Source organism: Rana temporaria, chromosome 12, assembly GCF_905171775.1.
Source record: "Rana temporaria chromosome 12, aRanTem1.1, whole genome shotgun sequence".
Classification (NCBI taxonomy): Eukaryota; Metazoa; Chordata; class Amphibia; order Anura; family Ranidae; genus Rana; species Rana temporaria.
The window spans coordinates 102114913-102137506 of record NC_053500.1 but is presented as its reverse complement, the minus strand read 5'-3'; the positions used below and the strand labels follow the sequence as shown (position 1 = coordinate 102137506).

General features: G+C 44.6%; 1 protein-coding gene across 3 annotated transcripts in view; it reads right to left on the bottom strand.

The window, feature by feature from the left end:
* Positions 1-22594, bottom strand: part of MLLT6 (MLLT6, PHD finger containing) — a 182544-nt gene that overhangs the window by 4233 nt on the left and 155717 nt on the right. For 2 of the 3 annotated variants that reach the window (XM_040329956.1, XM_040329958.1), the window contains 2 exons: positions 7918-8002; positions 6124-7104 (listed from right to left, as the gene is read on the bottom strand). In XM_040329956.1, the coding sequence (XP_040185890.1) occupies positions 6832-7104; positions 7918-8002 (358 nt within the window). In that variant the 3' untranslated portion in view covers positions 6124-6831. Of the gene's footprint in view, positions 1-6123; positions 7105-7917; positions 8003-22594 lie in introns of those variants that run through there. The other variant, XM_040329957.1, reaches the window with a different exon arrangement.

Below are 22594 nucleotides of genomic sequence, written 5' to 3'. Positions count from 1 at the left end.
AAAAATTCATACCAGACCCTTATCCAAGCACGTAGCCCGGCAGGTCAGGAAAGGGGGTGGGGATGAGCAAGCCCCCCCGAACCATACCAGGCCACATGCCCTCAACATGAGGGGAGGGGGAGGGTGCTTTGGGGCACCTTGTTGAGCACCCATGTTGATGAGGACAAGTGTCTCTTCCCGACAACCCTGGCCAGTGGTTGTCGGGGTCTGCGGGTGGGGGGCTTATGGTAATTTGGAATCCCCCTATAAAAAGGGGGCCCCAGTTCCCGGCCGCCCAAATTTTGTGAATGATTATACCCTATGTGAATGAGTATGGGTACATACCCCTACCCATTCACCTAAAAAAAGTGTAAAATATTTACACAGTACACAGGTTTGTAAAGTATTTTATTAAGGCAGCTCAGGCGTTTCTGGCGATTTATTTTCCCTATCCGACTCATCTCCCTCTTCTTGTGATGTCTTCCCTCTCTGCCGGTTATCCTCCACTCTCCGCTAATGTCTTCTAGCCCTCTTCTCCACTGTCTGCTATCTTTTGCCTTTGCAGGGCCCTCCTCTCTCTCCTCCCACTGTTCTTCCTCTGGTGTTGACTCTATGCTCTCAATTCAATAACATTTTTCAATTGCTTTATTGGCAGGACCAAATACATGTTAGCATTGCCAAAGCAGTTAAGCTTGTATAAGAAAAAAGGGAAGGAGGGGTGGATAATATAAAGGGGAATGGACATAAGTCTGTGAAAGGATTTTTAAGTCCTCCGTTTCTCATGTCCCTCTCAGTCTGTGGCTCTCTCCCACTCTAATGCTGGGGCCGCCGTGCACCAATACTTATATTGGCATGGGGCAGGGCCACCCGCTGACGTCATCAGGAGGCCCCGTCCCCTTCGAGACGTCACCGCTCCATCATGCCCCGGGGGGTGACGTTACCACCCCATCATGCCGCGGTGACGTCACAAGGAGGCAGGGCCTCCGGATGATCTCAGCGGTAGGCCATCTCCCATGCCAATTTAAGTCAGCAGTGGCCCCAGCATTAGAGCGGGAGAGAGCGTTGAGTCAACATCAAAAGGGAAAAACAGAAAGAGAAGACAGCAGAGAGAGGAGGCCCCGCTCGCTCGTCCCAACCCCCTTTCCTGACCTGCCGGCCTGCGGTGCTCCGATAAGAGTATGAAATTGATTTTGGGGAGGACCCCACACCCTTTTTTTGGCGTGGAGGTTCCCCTTAAAACCCATACCATACCGCAGGGCCTGGTATGCTCTTGAAGGGGGAACCCCAAAAATAATTGGTGTGGGGTTCCCCTTCAAGATCCTCAGAGCACAATTCGCAATGCCAAAGTCGGATCAGTTACATAGTTGCATATAGTTACATAGTAGGTGATGTTGAAAAAAGACACAAGCCCATCAAGTCCAACCTATGTGTGCGATTCTATGTCAGTATTACATTGTATATTTCTGTGTGTTGCAGTCGTTCAGGTGCTTATCCAATAGTTTTTTGAAACTATCGATGCCCCCTGCTGAAACCACCACCTGTGGAAGGGAATTCCTCATCTTTGCCGCTCTTACAGTAATGAACCCTCTACGCAGTTTAAGGTTAAACCTCTTTTCTTATTCTAATTTTAGTGAGTGGCCACATGTCTTATTAAATTCCCTTCCGCAAAAAAGTGTTATCCCTATTGCAAGGTCACCAGTATGAGGTTTTTGTCAATTGAAATCATATCCCCTCTCAAGCGTCTCTTCTCCAGAGAATAAGATCAGTGCTCGCAACCTTTCTTCAAAACTAATATCCTCCAGACCCTTTATTAGCTTTGTTGCCCTTCTTTGTACTCGCTCCATTTCCAGTACAACCTTCCTGAGGACTGGTGCCCAGAACTGGACAGAATACTCCAGGAAAGCCCAAAGTCTTGTAGAGTGGGAGAATTATCCCTTTATCTCTGGAGTTAATAAACTTTTTAATGCATGCCAATATTCTGTTTGCTTTGTTAGCAGCAGCTTGGCATTGCTGAGCCTATCATCTCTCCATTCTTAATTCCACCACAGGTTCACCTCCTAGTACGTAGATTGCAATCATAATTTTGCCACCCAAATGCATTATTTAACATTTTTCTACACTAAACTTAATTTGCCATGTAGTTGCCCATCCCATTAATTTGTTCAGATCTTTTTGCAAGGTTTCCACATCCTGTGGAGAAGTTATTGCCCTGCTTAGCTTAGTGTCATACGCAATACAGAGATTGAACTGTTTACCTGGGGGCAGTTTTGATGGAGCACTATGATGGGGCAGTTTGATGGGGCAAGAGAACTGAGATGGATCCATTTGCTCAAAGCCACTACATTTCCAGGCCTCAATGAGACGGTCAACTACAAACCCTTCTTGGAGGGTTTTGCCTCTGGAGGTATGGATCAGTAATTCCATCTGCTCCCCTATTCCATCCTTTCTTGTCCCAGACTCCCTGCAGTCATCTACTTCCTATGCCTGTGTTTTCAGGAGGATACACATTCCAATATATGGTTAAGTTCTATTACCATCAACTATTATCACTTCATGATTCATATACATCACCTCCTTCATATTTTTTTCAATAACCAACCAATTAATGAATACAAAATGTTGTATTTTATTTTCATCTTTTAAAAATATATATATATTTTTCAAAAGTAAAATTCTTGCATCTCTTAAAGGGGTTGTAAAGGATTTTTTTCCCCCTAAATTTTTACCTTACCTTAGTGCAGTTCTCTTCACTTACCTCATCCTTCCATTTTGCTTTTAAATGTCCTTATTTCTTCTGAGAAATGCTCCCTTCCTGTTCTTCTGTCTGTAACTCAACACCGTAATGCAAGGCTTTCTTCCTGGTGTGGAGAAAGCCTCTTGAGGGGGGAGGGGACGAGCAGGCAAGTCAGGACGCTCTCTACTTTGCAGATAGAGAAAGGAGCTGTGTGTTAGTGGGCGTCCTGACACTCCTGCTCGCCCCCTCAAGAGGCTTTCTGCACACCAGGAAAAAAGCCCCCAGGAAACATGAGAGAGGACAGTAAAGGACTTATTACAGCCGTGAGCCGCTTCGCACGGTACTTTGCATTTAAAGGAAACTGAAAGGAAAGTGTGCCCAGTACTCTGATGTGCACCATACCAAAAAGCTAGAAAACACTATAATTGTGGAACACACCAGATCCCCCTCTATACACAGCCTACTCACCATTAATAGAAGAGCAAACTTTTAGTGAAACTCCAAATCTACTGCCCAGTATGACAATAAGTCCACAAGGTGGGCAGTGCAATGTCCAGATCTCAGTGACTAGTGTTACATTACGTATTCCCCGACTTAGTTGGGGTAGGCGGTACACTTTGTTGGGGGTGGGTCAGCCACGCCCCATGACATTTGACCTCTGGGAACCCGCCTTCTGACCTTTGACCTCTGGGGGAGGTCCCTGTTCCAATTCCTGAGTCCTAGCCTTATTCTTCAAGGGAAAACCCTAACCCCCAACCCTAAGGTCCCTGTTCCAATTCCTGAGTCCTAGCCTTATTCTTCAAGGGAAAACCTTAACCTCAACCCTAACCCCTAACCCTAACTGACCTTTGACCTGTATGTGTGAATGAATGTCTAAGATCTGGGCAGATAGATAAACATGCAGGAGAATGAAGAAATCATAAGCTTAAGAATTTTCTAGCAGAGCTGGTGAGTAATGCCCTACCTGCTAAGGACACTAAGCTAGTTAAAGAGTGTGGGAAAAAGAGAATAGATACTTGGTGATTCTGCAAAAAAATATATACTCAGCTTCCAGCTTCCTGCAATAGGCTGACAATGCTTCCACTGCTGCAATAACAATTTCAACATTTCGTTACCCAATCTTTACATCTTTTCTGCAATAAGGTGCTGTCAGCGAATCCCTCTGTCCTCATCTACACAACTCTACTTTGTGACAGAGATCACTCTCTCCCTTTCCACACCAGCTGCATGTTGTTTCTTCACCCATTCTGTTATCACATACTGTGCGCTGAATCTATACATGGTTTTCTTGTAAGGAAAGTACTACTTTACTTGCAGCTCCTGAGCTCCAGCAAAACGGTGTGAGGAACGAGTGTAAAGTCCTGCAACATAACAGTATGGGATCACGCACCTCACACACATATTCAGTAACGGGGTGCTCCGCTCGTTCTCTGTACTACAGGGGGCGTTTGGATTGCCCCAGACTATGCACTTCTCCTATCTGCAGTTGAGGCACGCAGTGGCGGCACAGGGTCGCTCCTCTGTGCCTGTCGCCGACCCCTGCTTTTGATCTTCTGGGGGATGCTGGGACATCAAAAGGCTTTATTTCTCAGTGCTACGCCATTCTGCTACAGTACGTGATGAAGCAGCATCCCCTGAGGATACGGGAAAGGTGGGAGGCGGATGCGGGCGAGCTGGACGGGGAACAATGGGAAGAAATCTTTCAGGCAGTGGGCAAATGCTCGCTGAATGTTTCACAGAGGCTCACACAACTGTATATTTTGCTGCGCACTTACTATACCCCACACAGGCTCCATAAGATGAATCCTCAGCTTGATCCAACCTGTACCAGGTGCAAAAGAGATCATGGTGATCTGATCCATATGCTGTGGAGATGCCCAAAGCTCCACACGTATTGGGCGGGAGTTGTGAGTACCGTAAATTCAACTTTTGACGTGGCTCTTCCAAAAGGACCCGAGGGCTTGTCTCTTGGGGGCTCTGGAGGAGTATGAGTGGGAGGAAGCGGACAGAGAGGCGATACACAGGGTTCTGTTCCAAGCAAGGAAACTCATTATGGTTCACTGGAGGGCTGAGGCTCCTCCAACTCTGGCTGAATGGATTAATAATATTGGGCTGGTGCTGAGGATGGAGAAAGTGGTGTATCAACACAGGGGTAATACCCACAAATTTGAGAAATTATGGGCAAAGTGGTTGGATGTGCCAGGTCTAGCCCCGGTAGACCTTGTGATGGATAGACTTTTGGGCGTTAATGTGGGGTGAGATGGGGACGGTGCTACTTTGCGGGATGGTGATGTTTGAAAAGGTTTGGGGGGAGGGGGCCCTACCTCCTGCATATAAATACTTACCGAGTACGGGATGTCTTAATCTATGTTGCTATTTTGTCCCCGCAATGTTAAGGGGACCTTGTATACTTTGTACCTCTGCAAACTAAATAAAACTTTGTTGGATTAAAAAAAAAAAAGTCCTGCAACATGCCTCCACTGGGAAAGTTGCAGGAGCAATAATTCATTGACACATCTACAGCAAACAATGAAAGCAGTTCCCGAACAATGATGCCTTTAACCACTTAAGCCCCGGACCATATTGCTGGTCAAAGACCAGGCAACTTTTTGCGATTCGGCACTGCATCGCTTTAACTGACAATTGCGCGGTCGTGCGACGTGGCTCCCAAACAAAATTGGCGTCCTTTTTTCCCCACAAATAGAGCTTTATTTTGGTGGTATTTGATCACCTCTGCGGTTTTTAGTTTTTGCGCTATAAACAAAAATAGAGCGACAATTTTGAAAAAAAGGAATATTTTTTACTTTTTGCTATAATAAATATACCCCAAAAATATATAAAAAAACGATTTTTTTCCTCAGTTTAGGCCGATACGGTTTCTTCTACATATATTTCGTAAAAAAAAAGCATTTATTGATTGGTTTGCGCAAAAATTATAGCGTTTACAAAATAGGGGATAGTTTTATGGCATTTTTATTAATATATATTTTTTTACTAGTAATGGCGGCAATCAGCGATTTTTATCGGTACTGCGACATTATGGCGAACAATTCGGACACTTTTGACACCATTGGCATTTTTATAGCGATTAGTGCTATAAAAATGCATTGATTACTATAAAAATTTCACTGGCAAGGAAGGGGTTAACACTAGGGGGCGAGGTGGATTGGACTGACTAGGGGAAATTACAAATCGCTGTTCATACATTGTATGAACAGACAATCAGGCATTTCTCCCCCTGACAGGACCGGGAGCTGTGTGTTTACACACACAGCTCCCGGTTCTCGCTATGTAACGAGCAATCGCGGGTGCCCGGCGGTGATCGCGCCCGCCAGCGTCAGGGGCGAGCGGGGGGCGTGCGCGCGCCCCTATTGGCTGCTCGGCGAGATGACGTAGATTTACGTGATAACGTATAACTGCGGCGGCTGGTCAGCAATCGGTTAAGGTAGAAAACACATTATCCAACTACAAAAATAACCCTTAACCCCCAGTACAAACATTTTCACTAAGCGTCTGTGCTGATGGACTTATGTTTGCTTCAAATGGGATTCGCAGGTCTACAGGAATGTATAACCCGCTTGAAGCAGGTCACATGCAGGTCAGAAAGTGGTAAACCGTCAAAGCACCTGTCAAAGAATTCTGAATAATCTTAGAAGCATGTCAAACTGATGCCATTGACACAAGTTAAAAGCCTGTCGACAGAGGCCCTAATGGAGCTCCAGAGGAAGCTTCTTTAGTAGTGCTGTCTATTTTGCTTAACCCATAGTGCTTTGACAATTGTTTGTCATGAGAGTGTTTAAAAATATAAGATAGTTTATTTTAAAATTATTATTTTTCTTCCATCACTGTAGCATTGGAAAAATGTTCCTCTTCTACTTCCTGTTCTGTAGAGACAACAGAAAGTGAAATGACAACCAGTGTCTCTATTAGAAGATTTACCCTCTATTGCTGTTTTAGGAACTCAAAATTGTAGATGTTTTCTAATTTTTTGGTTTAATTATGATTGTAAAAAAAACATTTGATTGGTTACCATGGTTTACTGCAAATCATCACTCTGTATTGCAAATGCCCATGTACTAGGTGCTAGTCTACAGTGCAGCAGTAGATAAAACACACAATCATGTTGAGAAAATGATTGTTAAAAATGCTTTCAGATCCCCTAACAAATAATTTTTCATCAGTGACACTACAATTTTCGAAACCCTTACCTCGCCTTGAGATCCTAGAAAAGGAGGTGCTTGTGCAGTAAGGATGGGTGGGGCAGGGGAAGATGCCATAGTGCTACATGTTGTCACAGGAAGCAAAGGTGGTGCAGCTGGCGTTATCAGGCGCTGAAGGTCCCGCCGCTGCTGGAGGTGTTGGACAATTTGATACAAGACATTTTGCTGATCCTATGAAAAACAAAGTGTGTCAATTATTAAAAAAAAAAGTGTTTATCTAATTAAAAAAAAAAATTAGATTCACAAAGAGTTAGGCCGGCTTATCAGTAGATAAGCCGACCTAACTCAGAATCTACGCCGACTTATGTTTAAGTGTATTCTCAATCAGAGATACGCTTAAACATATCTAAGATACGACGGCTTGCGCCGTCCTATCTTAAGTTGCAATATTTCGGATGCCCACTAGGTGGCGCTTCCATTGCGGTCGGCGTAGAATATGCAAATTAGTAGATACGTAGATTCACGAACGTACGCCCGGCCGACGCAGTACTTTTACACCGTTTACGTAAGAGATAGGCCGCGTAAAGTTAGAGCTAGGCCCTAGTTGGAATAGTAATGTCAAGTATGGCCACCGTTCCCGCGGCGAAATTCGAATTTTTTACGTTGTTTGCGTAAGTCGTCCGTGAATCGGGATTTACGTCGTTTACGTCCACGTCGAAATTAATAGGCCCGTGTGGCGTACTTAACCGCAATGCACACTGGGAAATGTAGGCGCCCGGCGCATGCGCAGTTTAAATAAAAAACGTCAGGTCAAGCCCCATTAACATAAAACACGCCCCCTTACACACATTTGAATTACGCGCCCTTACGCCCGCCCGCTTTAGGCTACGCCGCCGTAAGTTAGCAGGCAAGTACATTGTGAATCATGTACTTGCCTCGCGAACTTACGGCGGCGTAGCTTAAATGCCTTAAGCTACGCCGCCGCAAAGTTGCAGGCAGGTATGTGAATCTACCTATATGTCTGGAGCAAGAAATTACGCTTACCACAGTGAGATGAGCGGTGGTGATCTGTTGTAACTGCTGTGCTAGCTGCATCTGCTGCTCTGACAGTGTGCTCAAAGAGGACAGGCTGTAAAGCAAAAGAAAGAAAAAAGAGCAACATGTTGACTTAATGCAGTACAGGAAGTGGTTTAGATTTTTGAATCTTAAAGGGACCACACTTAGGGACCCTTTTTCCAGTACCGGTAACATATAATATTGAAAAAAAGCATTTTTGTACTCGCCATAAATTCTTTTCATGGGAAACTGTTGGGGAGACAAGGGGCCAGATTCACAAAAGAGATACGATGGCGTTTCTCCTGATACGCCGTTGTATCTCTGTTTCTATCTATGCGACTGATTCATAGAATCAGTTACGCATGGATAGCCAGAAGATCCGACAGGTGTAATTGTTTTACACTGTCGGATCTTAGGATGCAGTACCGCGGCCGCCGCTGGGGGGAGTTCGCGTCGTAAACCAGCGTCGGGTATGCAAATTAGGAGTTACGGCGATCCACAAAGATTTTTCCCCGTAGTTACGGCGTCACAAGTGTTAGATTTCCGTCGCAAAGATAGGGCACCTTTAACATGGTGTATGAGTACTCCACCATGTTAAAGTATGCCTGTCTTTCCCGCGTCGCTTTAGAATTTTTTTTGAATTTTTAAATTTTCCCGGCGTAAGTCTTTTTTTCACGTCGCGATTCACCAAACGTCGGCGCGTCGTAATTTCGCGCAAAGCACGTCGGGAAATTTGCAACGGGAGCATGCGCAGTACGTCTGGCGCGGGAGCTTGCCTAATTTAAATGGTACCCGCCCCATTTGAATTGGGCCGCCCTGCGCCGGACCTGTTTACGATACACCGCCGCAAATTTCCAGGTAAGTGCTTTGTGGATCGGGCACTAAATCGGAAAACTTGCGGCGGTGTAACGTAAACCGGTTACGTTACGCTGCGCCCGCTCTACGTGAATCTGGCCCAAGAAGTCTTCCCATTTGAGTTATAAGTTTGCCTACAAGAGGACTGGACCCCTGCAAACTAACGATAAACTGTAGGTCAGCCCAGGATAACCCTTCTTACTACCAAGCATTCCATTTTGTAGTTAACAGTACCAAACCAGTTTAATAAAACGCTATGTGAAAAACTTCAACCATTACACTCACATCACTTCAAAGCCAGCAGGTAAAATCACAGCAAACAGCTCTTGGAGAAAACGTCTATAGTAGTATATAGTGTGGTCACGGAGGACCCGAGATGTACGGCTTAGATATCACTCTCACCCGCTTCTCTAGCTCGAGCCGTTCCTCTCTGATCTGGTGTCCAGCGTGAAGTGCTTACAGATGGTTGCTGTTTAGCCACACCCCTGACATTCACATAAAAACCTTTTTATGTGAATATGGTAGCTCCTTGTGAAAGGATCCATGTTTCACTTTGTACTGACGTGGTGTTTGGCATATTGTGGACACTAGGTGAGAGCATGTGCCGTTGAATAGTCTCCGCCAGTGCTATACGTGGGAGGGATTAAGAGGATGGGTTGCCGTGCCGTTTGGCCAATCCCATGAATAAGTCTGTATAATAAAACATGTCGGGGGCGTGGCTAAACAGCAACCATCTGTAAGTACTTCACGCTCCTGTCAAAGGCCCATTTCACATGGCCCGGTTGGTGTGGCAAGAATCTGAGAATTCTTGCTGCTAAATTGACCAGGTTATGTGATCAGCAGTGGCTGCTCAGCCCATTTTACCCTTTCGCTGTCAAGCCCTGTGCTCCATTTTGTACACTCAGGTGGCCAGACCATTTTTACAATTTTTCCTTTGCTTTTTTATTTTTCACTTATAGCTTTCAGAGTAAAAGACCCCCGAAAACAATATATTTTCTAAAAGCACATGACCAGTAGAATAAAAAGAAGGTGCTACTAATTTTTAAGGTCCCAGATATTTGCGCAAATGTTTATCAAACAATATTTTTGCTAAAAAAACACTAAACTCATTACAGTGGAACCTCGGATTGCGAGTTACGTGGTTAACGAGGGTTTTGCAATACGAGCACTGTATTTGAAACAATCCTAACTCGGATTGCGAGTGTTGCAACACGAGCAAGATTCATGCCAAAAGCGGTGTGCAGTACCGCATTTGGCCTGAGGTGGGGAAGCCGAGCGAAGGCGAACGGCGCCGTTCAGAAATGCTCGGAAAGACACGGAAATACTCCGTTCCCGAGCCTTTCTGAGGTTTGCAGAGGTCATCCGAGCTGTCCTTGGCCTTTCCGAGGCTCTCTGGCGCCCCGCCACCTCTGGCCGCATGCGGCATTGCATGCCATTGAAGTCAATGCAGAACTAATTATTTTCGTTTTTATTGACTTCAATGGGGAAACTCGCTATGCGAGTACTTTGGATTACGAGTATTCTCCTGGAATGGATTATGCTCGTAGTCCGAGGTTCCACTGTATTAGCAGATAAAAACACAACAAATTTTACAAAATTCCTACTAAATATAAAAAGCTTAACCTGTATTGAGTTAATAAATAACAAATATTTGTAACTTTTAAATTATGCCTTTTTGTAAAATGGTGAAAATCGAACAGACACAAAAGTGTAAATATCCAAATTTCTCTAAACATTTCCCTTACAGCTTTCACAATTTGTAAAAGACCCCCCAAAACCATATATTTTCTGAAAGCATATGACCTCTAAAACAAAAAGAAGGTGCTACTGATTTTTTAGGCCCCGTGGTATTTGCGCAAATGTTTATCAAAACAATATATTCGCAAAAAATACACTTAAACCATTATTAGCAGATTAAAACACAGCTAATTTTACAAAATTCCTGCTAAATCCTTACTGAATTAAAAAGCTTAGCCAGTATGGAGTTAATATAAATAACAAACAAATGTAAATTTTTACATTGCGCCTTTTTGCAAAATGGTGAAGATCAAAACGTACGCAAAAATGTAAATATCCAAATTTCTCGAAAAATCTGAAGGCTTTCATTTTTCCCTTTCCAGCTTTCCGAATTTTTGAAAGACCCCCCAAATCACATATTTTCTGAAAGCATATGACCTCTAGAATAAACATTTCTGCTAAGTTCCTGCTAAATATAAAAGCTTATTCTGTGTAGAGTTAATAAATAACAATAAATAACAAATATTTGTAAAATTTATAATTGCGCCTTTTTGCGAAATGGCGAAAATCAAAACGTACACAAAAATGTCTCAAGATTTTGAAAAAGACCCCCCCAAACCATACATTTTCTGAAAGCACATGACCTGTAGAATAAAAAGAAGGTGAAACTGATTTTTTTAGCCCCACAATACTTGCGTCAATGTTTATCAGATCGAAATTTCTACTAAGGCCTTACTTAATGGGGTGTGCTACATCGTACGCCCATGGAGGGCTGTATTTACCCGCAAGTGCACAGAACACTTGTGCATTTCTGTGCAGCAGCTGTGTACCAATTGACATCAATAGGACTGCCTGCATGGAAAATCCTTGCTTCCCTGTGCAGCTAAACATGGCCTTGCTGTAGTGTACCCCGCGTGAACAAGGCCTTTGGTCTTGTTTAGACTTGCATTTGGGGGTGGTAAAAATGCATGGTTAAGCTGCATTTGTGCTGCCTGCCAAACACCCCCCGCTCCTAAAGAGGAGCTCCAGTCTCTACCCTAAAAAATGTTAAGTCAGCAGCAATACAAATACTGTAGCTGCTGACATTTAATTAAGGACACTTACCTGTCCAGGGATCCAGTGATGTCAGCACCCAAGCTGATTCTTCAATCGGCTTTGGGTGCAGGTCCGGCATCATGACTAAGAGAAACCTTTCGGCTTCACAGCCGCTTTCCTTCTGCGCATTAATGAGTCGCGCTTTGTGAATGGTCCCGCATTCTTCTGTGTGTGTCTCAGAAGGCTGCCAGGGAAAGGAGGAGGGGCCAAACAGCTTTGTAGATTGCCGTGGCTATCTTACCTGGAAGTGAGAGTGGGTACCTGTCAAAACCAGGTACCCCCCAAAAGGTGTCAAATGTGGCAGTGGATTGGGGGAGGGTGCAAGCATTCCCTTTTGGGTAGAGCTCTGCTTTAAGCTGTAATAGGCAATAGACATTGCCGCAATACTTTGCGCCCAAGGCAAACTTGACCCAACTTGTAGCAATGTCTTCTGACAAACACTACACATTCATGTCAAGGGGATGTGCTGCAAACTCCCTGCAACCTTGTGCAATGCATGTGGTTGCAGTGCATTTGTTGAAAAAATGGGGCTAAAGTTGGCGGTGAGGAGGCATCGCATTTCTTCCTCACCGCCTGTCGGTAGCCTCTGAAGCTCAATCCAAATGTGGATTGGGCTTCAGAGACAAGGGAGATTAAGACCCCTTTCACACAGGGGCGCTTTTCCGACATTTTAGCGCTAAAAATAGCACCTGTAAATCGCTTGAAAAGCGTCTCTCAAGTCACCCCAGTGTTAAATTCAGAGTGCTTTCACACTGGGGTGGTGTATTTGCAGCATCTTTGGGGCAGTGCGAGCTGCCCATTGAAATGCATAGGCAACACTGCCGAATCGCCTGCAAAGCGATTTGGCAGCGCCGCAACACAAACGATATTAACTCTTTAAAAAACAGGGTGCACGAATAAAAGAAAAAAAGCAGCCAGCACAGTTTGTTTATTTAGCAAACACAAATGATATAGTCCAAAATGGGGGGGGGCGCTTTGGAGAGACATTAGGGGTCTAAACAGACCTAACGTCCCTTTCTCTGCAACCTGAGCTGCACTGTATAGGAATGAATAAAGAGTCTGTATAAGAACAATTCTTCCTGAATCCATGCGGATTACTGCTAAAATCTTGTCCCTTATCATCCCCTCCAAGAGCTTACATACTATTGATGTTATGCTAACTGGTCTGTAATTCCCAGGGATATATTTTTGGCCCTTTTTAAATATTGGTGCTACATTGGCTTTTCTCCAATCAGCTGGTACCATTCCAGTCAGTAGACTGTCAGTAAAAAATTAGGAACAATGGTTATTCCTCATTCTTTATGGGGCCAATATGGTCTGCCCTCCCTTTTTTACGGTTTATATACTAAAGAATTTGTTGTGATTTTTTTTGCTCTCCTCTACTATGTATCTTTCATTTTCTATCTTAGCCGTCCTAATTGCTCCCTTACATATCTTGTTGCATTCTTTATAAAGTCTGAATGCTGATGATGATCCCTCAACCTTGTATTTTTTTAATCTTTTATATGCATTTTTACATTGGAGTTAAGCCGTCCAGGACTTTTGCTTGCTCTTTAAATGTATTACCCAATGGGATGCATTGGTTAATGCCCTTATTTAATATGCTCTTAAAGCAAACCCATTTCTTCTGTGTTCATTGTTCTTAAGATTTTTTCCTAATTTATGCCTTCTAGCAAGGTTCGTAGTTTAGGGAAGTTGGCTCTTTTGACATTCAGCATCTTTGTATTCCCCTTATGTTTCCTATTTGTGTGTATTATACTGAAGCCAATTGGCCTGTGATCGCTGTTACCTAAATTGCCCCGTATTTCCACATCCGTGATCAGGTCTGTATTGTTGGTAATCAGTAGATCCAGTAACGCTTCATTTCTAGTTGGTGCGTCTACCATCTGACCCATAAAATTGTCCTGCAAGACATTTAGGAACTGGCGAGCCTTAGATTAATGCGTGGTTCCCTCTGCTCAGTCTATGTCTTGATAATAAAAATCCCCCATTATGATAACACTTCCCATCCTTGCTGCTAATCCAAATTGTGATAGGAGATCTGTCTCCCCTTCCTACCTCAGGTTAGGGGGCCTATAGCATACTCCCAGTATTATTTACCCCTTAGAAAAATTAATTGTAGGAAGAGAAACTAACTCAGAAGGAATCCTGAAATGTCTTACCACATCACAATTAGAAATGTGTACATAGGGAATGCCCCAGGGATGATATGGGTAAGAGGCAAATAGGATATTTAGAAAGGATACAAAAAAGTAAAAAAATATATAGTTTTTATTCCATATAGAAAATTTCAAAAATACAGTAACATTATATAAAACAATAAGTGGAACAAAGACCTAGAAACACAGCTGCTACTGATTGGTCAACACACTGCACTTCTAAACATTAAATAAGAGCTTTGGTTATATCAAAACCAACATGTTTATATGGAATAAAAACTATATATTTTTTTACTTTTTTGTATCCTTTCTAAATATCCTGTCTCTTACACGTATCATCCCTGGGGAATTCCCTATGTACTTATTTTCCCCTTAGCTTCATCCCTTTGGAGCTCTACTCATAAGGATTTCACCTCCTCCCTAGCTCACGTAGTGAGGTCATCTCTCACATTCACTTGTACAATATTCTTGATATAGGCATACCCATCCCCCTTTTTTTACCATCTCTATCCTTGAAACAAAGGGTATACCCTTGAATGGCTGCCAGCCAATCATAAGAGCTGTTAAACCAGGTCTCTGAAATTCCCACAAAATCTAAATCCTCCTCATACAACAGTATCTCTAGTTTGCCCATCTTGTCCACCAGGCTATTGGCATTGGTGAACATGCCACGTAGGTTAGACCAGCCACATACTATCCTCTTATTAGGTGTGTTCCGAGATTGCATCTAGGACTTGCAACTATACTTACCTTGGGTTTATGTGCTTTGGTTATCCTACCACTAATGCCTCCAATACTACCCTCTGGAATATGTTCTGCGCTGACTATCTCTACCTCTGAACCCTCCCCCCCATCGCCTAGTTTAAAAACTTACAAGTGACAGTCCCAAAGCTTGTACCATTATAGATAAAATGATGGAATTTATTGCATTCGACGACCAGCCATTCTCTGTTGTGGAAGACATTGGATTCCGTAGGCTCATGCAACATATTGAGCCACGTTACACACTATCAAGCAGACACTACTTTGCAGATACCTGTCTACCTGAATTGTTTTGCAGTGTTATAAAACACATTCATGAACTCATGACTACTGACATCCTAGCAATCAGTTTTACTACCGACATTTGGAGTTCAGACGTCAGTCCAACGAGCATGCTTAGCCTGACAGCGCAGTGGATAGATGCCAAATATCAATTGCAAAACATTCTACTTAATGCACGTGAGTTTGTTGAATCACATACTGCAGCAGCAATATCTGACGCTTTAAAAAATCATGCTTGACATTTGGCACATTGAGAAGTCTAAAGTGCATTTGATTTTCCGAGATAATAAGCGAAACATGGCAAAGGCAGTGGAGGACAGTGAACTTAAAAGCATAACATGTATGGCACACACGCTGCAATTGGCTGTAAATGAAGGATTGTCGAGTCAGCGCACCATATCTCATATCGTATCAAAAGGAAGAAAAATTGTGGGTCACTTTAAGCATTCTCCGCTTGCTTATTCCAGATTCCAATCTTTGCAGATACAGTTTGGAATGCCACCGAAACTACTTCAGCAAGATGTAGCCACTTGTTGGAACAGCACCTACTATATGCTGCAAAGTCTTCTCGACCAAAAGCATGTTTCAGCTGCATACTTTGCAGATTATGCGCTGCCTGCAACATTGAGCGCACATCAGTGCATGTTAGTTTTAAAATAGTTTGTCTCTTCTTTCTCTATTTGAACAGTTAACAAAAGGGAAGTTAACAAGGGAAGTTATTCCCTTGATTGCTGCACTGAAGCGTCTGCTAAGAAAAGAGGTAGAAACAGACCATGGTGTAAAAACGTCTGAAACCACTCTATTGCAGGCTGTTAACAACGGTTTCAAGACACTGAGTCCAACCCTCTGTACTGCATTGCAACAGTTCTAGATCCTCGATTTGAAGTGCATTATTTTAATGAGAAAAAGCAGCAAGCACAGGAAATGATACAGGCACAAATGGAGGTGATGGAAGCACCTGGTGAAGGAGTTTGGAGGTGTAGCACAGAGGAAAGTATACCAGAGAAACAGCCACATACAAGTGAAGAGTAACACTCTCCTTCGATATCTGATATGTTTGAAGAAATTTTACATGAATGCACCCCAGTCCATAGCAGTGCCACAACAACTGCAGCTACTCCACAGCTGGAGAAGAGAAAATCCCCTTGAGTACTGGCGCATCAACAAATTTTTTTTCTTTGCTTGCACAGATTGCACGCAGATATTTATCTGCCCCAAGCACCAGTACAGAGAGTAGGAACTATTCAGTCTAGCATTTCATATTCTTGATGAGAAGAGAAACCGTCTCTCCTGTGAAAAAGCTGAACAACTTTTATTCTTAAAGCGAAATCTGCCCTTTTACTGAAATATATTCAGAAATCAGAAGCACATTCCAATTCATTTACTATGTTGAACATAATAAATTAATTGTTATTGGAATGTGCTATTGGACAATTGGAACATAGTATAGGTATTTTCCCCCCGGCTTCCGGGTAGTGAATCCCGCGGGAGTGGGCATTCCTATTCAGAGACTAAGTGATTGACGTATGACAAAAGCTTCACGCCCGGCGCATAATGCGCGTCACCAGTTTCCGAAAGAAGCCGAACTGCGAGTCGGCTCTATACGGCGCCTGCGCACCGACATTCGGCTTTTTTCGGAAACTGGTGATGCGCCTTTTGCGCCGGGGGTGAAGCTTTTGTCATACGTCAATGACTAAGGCCCCATACACACGGGAGGATTTATCCGCGGATACGGTCCAGTGGACCGTTTCCACGGATAAATCCTCTCGAGGATTTCCGCGGATTTCTATGCGATGGAGTGTACACACCATCGCATTGAAATCCGCGCCGAAATCCTCTGGCGATGAAGTGTCGCGCCGCGATTATGATGCGGCGACGTGCGCGACGCTGTCATATAAGGAATTCCACGCATGCGTCGAATCATTACGACGCATGCGGGGGATCCCTTCGGACGGATGGATCCGGTGAGTCTATACAGACCAGCGGATCCATCCGTTGGGATGGATTCCAGCAGATGGATTTGTTTGGCATGTCAGCAAATATTCGATCTGCTGGAATCCATCCCAGGGGAGAAATATCCGCGGAAACAGATCCGCTGGAGTGTACACACCATAGGATCTATCCGCTGAAACCCATTTGCTGGGATTTTTCAGCGGATGGATTCTATCGTGTGTACGGGGCCTTAGTCTCTGAATAGGAACGCCCACTCCCGCGAGATTCACTACCCGGAAGCCAGAGGGGAAAATACCCATATTACGGTATGTAAACCGAAAAAAACCCCCAAAAAATAGTATTTTTATAACAGCTTACCTGTAAAATCCTTTTCTTGGAGTACATCACGGGACACAGAGTCCTAATCATTACTATCTGGGTTATATTCCACCATCAGGTGCTGGACACTGGTGTAATCAATTAGAACAGGAAGTTCCCTCCCTATATAACCCCTTCCATACTGGGAGCACCTCAGTTTTTGTCCCAAGCAATAAGTGTCCCAATATCCCCAAACAAGAGGGGTGGGGACTCTGTGTCCCGTGATGTACTCCAAGAAAAGGATTTTACAGGTAAGCTGTTATAAAAATCCTATTTTCTTTATCGTACATCACGGGACACAGAGTCTTAATCATTACTATCTGGGATGTCCTAAAGCAATGCTTACTGAGGGGAGGGAGACACCAACAATGCAGACTGCCATCAGACACGAGGAATTCTAATGCTGCCTGCCGCATATTGTGCCAACAAAAAAAGGCTGCATCCTCCTGCCGTCTTATGTCCACTTGATAGGATTTAGTGAACGTAAGCACAAACGACCAAGTTGCAGGTCTGGCAAATCTGAGTCATAAAGGCTTGGTAATGCACCCCGCATGAAGTGCTTACTATCCTGGTAGGGTGTACCCCAAAAAGAAACAGGGGGAAGCCCTCTCTATAAACCACAAGCCTGAATAATAACCTGATGAATCAACATTTGACAATAGTTGATTTAGACGCTGCCTGCCCCTTGCTGGGGCCTCCTGGTAGCGCACCAACATCAGTCTTCCGTATCCGAGCAGCCGCTTCAGATAGGTCTTGACCTCTCTTACTATAACGAGAGTGCGCATAGCCATTTTAATAGCCGATCTGAACACTGCCCGCCCCATCTAGGGGCTTTCTGGCAACAAAACGTTAGGTTTCTATATCTGAAGCCTTTAGATAGATCTTTAACTGCTCTTATCTTTATTAAGAGAAAGCAATAACCTCTCCTTCCGCGGATCAAGGTCCTGAAAAAAAGGAAAAGGAAGGCAAGAATATCTTAATTCAAGTGAACACTGGATCCTTCTAGCCAATAAGGTTGGGTGAGTATTTAACATCACCCTTCTTGTACAAATAATTAAGTATGGCTCTATACAAAGAAAGTTGCCAATACTCTCTTGCGGAGGCAGCCGCAACCAAGAACACCAATTCCCTCTTTAGAAGGATAAAGGGAAATATTTATGGTGCATCAGCCCAAGGTGCTGACTCTGTAAGCCAGCATACTGGATCCAATCCTCCTAGCACAAGGGCGCCTTAACTGGCGGACTTATACCTGTCACCCCTTGTATAACGGCCCAGATCAAGAGTGTGCCGAGATCGGACCCTTGATGGAACTTAAGGCCAGCTCCATCTCTTTTCCAATGTAGAAAGGTAAGAATTTTACCTAGGACCTACTACCAAGGATTCCACCCCTTGGTTTCACACCAGGAATATGGGCCTTCCATATCCTAGGATATCTGGTCCTGGAGGCCAGCTGTCCTGTATGAATCAAGGTAACTGCCGCTGATTCTGTACGCCCCGATCCTCAAGAATGCAGGCTATAACAGCCAGACCATTAATACACATGTATGCAAGACAGGATGTAACCCTGCAAAGCAGGCCTGGACAAGCTGTAAGGGACCCTGGGTCCTCTACGATCAGTTCTGCTGTCCCTGCGCAGTAAGGTTGTATGGGCTATGCTGGTGCAATTAAGCCAGCTTCCGTTCTCTTCTGATGTAGCATGGAAGCCACGAAGGTTGCGGCCCTGGGGGGAGATAACACATAAACCAGCGACAACTGGGCCCCCAGGGTCACTAAAAAATCTGTCCCGCATGCGGGTGGATCCTTTGGCCTCGACACAAAGTTGTTCAATCCCTTGTTGAACCTGGACGTCAACACCCTTTATGTGCAGGGTAACGTTTCTGTGACATTTGGTCAGAAAAAAGTCGGGGTGTAGAGGCCAATCTCCCGGACCCGATTGTTGATGGCTCCAGCGAATCGCCTGCCAATCTAGCATTCCATGAAATGACAATTGACAATAGGCAAGGCACAAGCTCTTCTCTGGTAACCAAAGTAAACCACTAGAGAGGCATAGTCAGATTGTATTCAGACAGACAGAGCAACCCTGTAACCTAAACGTTCAGGTCCTTAAGCCGGATGCTCCATCCGTAGCTCTAGAAAGCTAGCAGATAAGGCTCCCTAGGAGCTTGACCACCTTCCCTGTGCCGTGGTCTCTTCCAGGCCTGGATTCTATCCCTAGAGGCCAGTCCTCGCAACCTGCTCCCAGGTAACGGGTATGAAGGATATTCCCTTCTGCCAATCATTCAGTTAAGAACCCTAAACTGAAATTCCAGCATATCCCTGGGACAAGACTCCTAGGATAATGCTAAGTTAGGATCCACTCGTTCCAGGCCGACAGAGCAAAGTTTATATCAGCCTTGAATAAAACTGAGCATAGGGAACTGTGTTTGAATAAAGACAGCATATTCCCTCTAGACTGGGATCCCAACCCAGGAGTTCCAGATAATTAATCATGCTGGACTCCCCTAGGCCCAGCCATGCTACTGACTGATCTGTCAGCACGGGTTTGCCTCGGAATGACATTACTGCTAAACTCTGGGCCTTTAGCCCTGCTAGAGGCGGGCCCTAGCAGCCTTGTAAATAAACACACATGCAAATAGCTCCCCCTATGTGCATGTGGCAACCTTTAAAGCCATATGCCTCTATGGAAGCGTGTGTTCATAGAAGCGTGAGTTCATAAGAATATGTTTTCCGCAAACACACAAAAAAGGGGGCGTGCTGTATACACGCATACATATAGCATGTGAGCTATGAACAAGCATCCTGCAAGCAAGTATGCGCCTATGTAAGGCCAAGGAATCCTGTATAATTAAGGAAACCTAATTATAATGCCTCCTAAGTCAAACTCTAGGCAAACATGCATTCATATGCGATTCAGCAAATTTTCATGTGATCCAACATCTATGCATCTTAAGCACTCCTGTGCGGACAAGTACCCTTGTGGGACCAAGGATTCTTGTATGATCGAGCACCACTGTGCGATCCAGCAATTGTTTTTTTTTTTTTTTTGCAATTAAGCCTTTTAATGCAATTTTTGGCATTTTTGCAGACACAACCTCTCTGTGTGACCAAATATGCCTGAGTAATCCAGGACTCGGGTGATCAGATAACCATGTGTGAACCCGCATCTTTATGCACTCCAGCATCTTTATGCGATTTCAGACCTTTTTGTGGAAAAAGGCCTCTCTGTGTGACCAAATATCCTTGGGTAATCAAGGATTGTGGTTTGTCAGGTAAACCTGTGTGATTCCGCATTTCTATGCACTCCAGCATCTTTATGCGATTTTAGGCATTCCTGTGGAAACACGCCTCTCTGTGTGACCAAATACCCTTGGGTAATCAAGGATTCGGGTTATCAGGTAACCATGTGTGATCCCGCATCTTTATGCGATTTCAGGCACTCCTGTATAAAACAAGCCTCTCCGTACGACCAAATATCCTTGGATAATCAAGGACTCGGGTTATCAGATAACCATGTGTGATGTCGCATCCTTAAGCCCTTAAGCATTTCCATGCGATTTTAGACATGCCTATGGAAACAAGTCTCTCTGTGTGACCTAAATAACCTTGGGTAATCAAGGACCTGGTTTATCAGGTAACCATGTGTGATCCCGCATCTTTATGCACTTAAGCATTTTTATGCGATTTTAGGCACTTTGCTGTGACTAAACACCCTTATGTGAACATATAAAATCATACGAACAAAATAACATGTCTCTTTATGTGATCAACAATAAAACATGCTTTGTTACCGGTTTTTACCCCACATGCATTTTGAACATTCCAAACTCATGTACTTCATGCAAACATGTGGACTGTAAAGAGGCAGTTATGCTCTGCAGATGTGCGTCTCCGCAAACCTGCAACGTTAGCCATGTGCACAGCAGCAAATGTGCACCCCCCCTGTTGTGCATTCGGTTAGCCTGAAGCCAACACCAGGATGAGGACTTTAAAGAGACAGAGGCTCTGGCCATCTAGGCTAAGTGAAGATATATGCAGCTTGGATCTCTGAAAAGACTGCAGCTGCAACCAGAGCTTTTGGGGCTTCTGATAGTTTTCTCCTCATTAACACCTGTTATCTGTTCACTGACAGTGAACCTTCATCCTCAGGTCTTTCAATCCCTTGTTTGAGGATTTAGAGCAGGGAAAGGGACACACCCTGTTTTCTGCTTGTGAGGCTGCTGTGAATATAGCAGTTAACCTCTTATAGACCTATACATGCAATGCAACAAAACATATGCAGAGTGCTGCAATGTTGGGGGAGGCTCACGCCTGACAGGGCTGATAGCTCACATAATTAGCTATCTTAAGTCTCTACAGGGGAGGATAGTATCATGCAAGCATGATAAAAAGGGCCACCAGATTTAGGTGGCGATACCCCTTCCTACCCCTGAACCCTCTTTTACTGGGAGACAAAAGAGTCCTAAGCAAAAAGCAGAGGAACTTTAACCCTGGTGCATCAACAGCTGAACTTAGTCTAGCAAATAATGCTTGCTAACACAGCTAGATGCCGAGTAGGTGTCTTAAATGAATCTGTATCCAATTTCCACAAGGTGCTTACGTGCTCAAGCTACCGTGTCCCCCTGGCTTCTCTGACGTCTGGGCCTTTTGAAGGGGCCCCGCCCTGCGTCTGCACCATGAGCCGGCGCACGTGCGCCAGCGGCAACCACATCGTCCCCCCGCCTTCAAAGCGCGCCCCTCTCACGCACGCGCGGGTAGGGGAATGGTGGAGGCGGGGGGAGAGGGAGATCCCCCAAGGAGCCGTAGAGACTACGAGGGACCCCCCCCATCGTGGCAGAGCCTGAAGCGGAGGCAGTAAGCCGCACCCTAGATCAGCTAACCTTGAGCTTCCGTTTCTGGAAAGCATGGCAAGCGAAACACCCGGCATGTCCTCTTAGGGCCCTTCGTGGAAAACAGATAAGACATACTCATGTAGGGGTACCAACCTCCTGAATGGGAGATCTATGGGTATTACAGCCATCCTGTCTCAACAGACATAGTGGTTTCTTTGCCAAGGCACACATGCATTATAGGCAAGACCCAATAGCCCCTTCAGCGGAGGACTAGGACCCACTAGGGGAGGTATATGGGTGCCAGAGCCATCCTGTCTCAAAAGACTTTGTGGTTAAGTTGCCCATGCATAGAAGCATAAAATAGGCGAGACCCATAATCCCCAATGGAGAACCCACTGTCGGACCAAGTCCTGTAGGTACCTCCGCTTACCTTTCCACGCTGCAGGGTATTGCAAAGCAAGAGGCCCAGCCTTCACCCCTCAACGCGGGCTTCGTCTCAGACCTTCAGGGACTGGGGTCCATAGCAGGTCACCTCTCCCCTGGACCTATATAGCACCCTGGCAACAGAAAAATATTTGGTCTTTGACATCGACCAATGTACTGGAACCCAGGGTCCAGCTCTCAGAGAGAAGCATT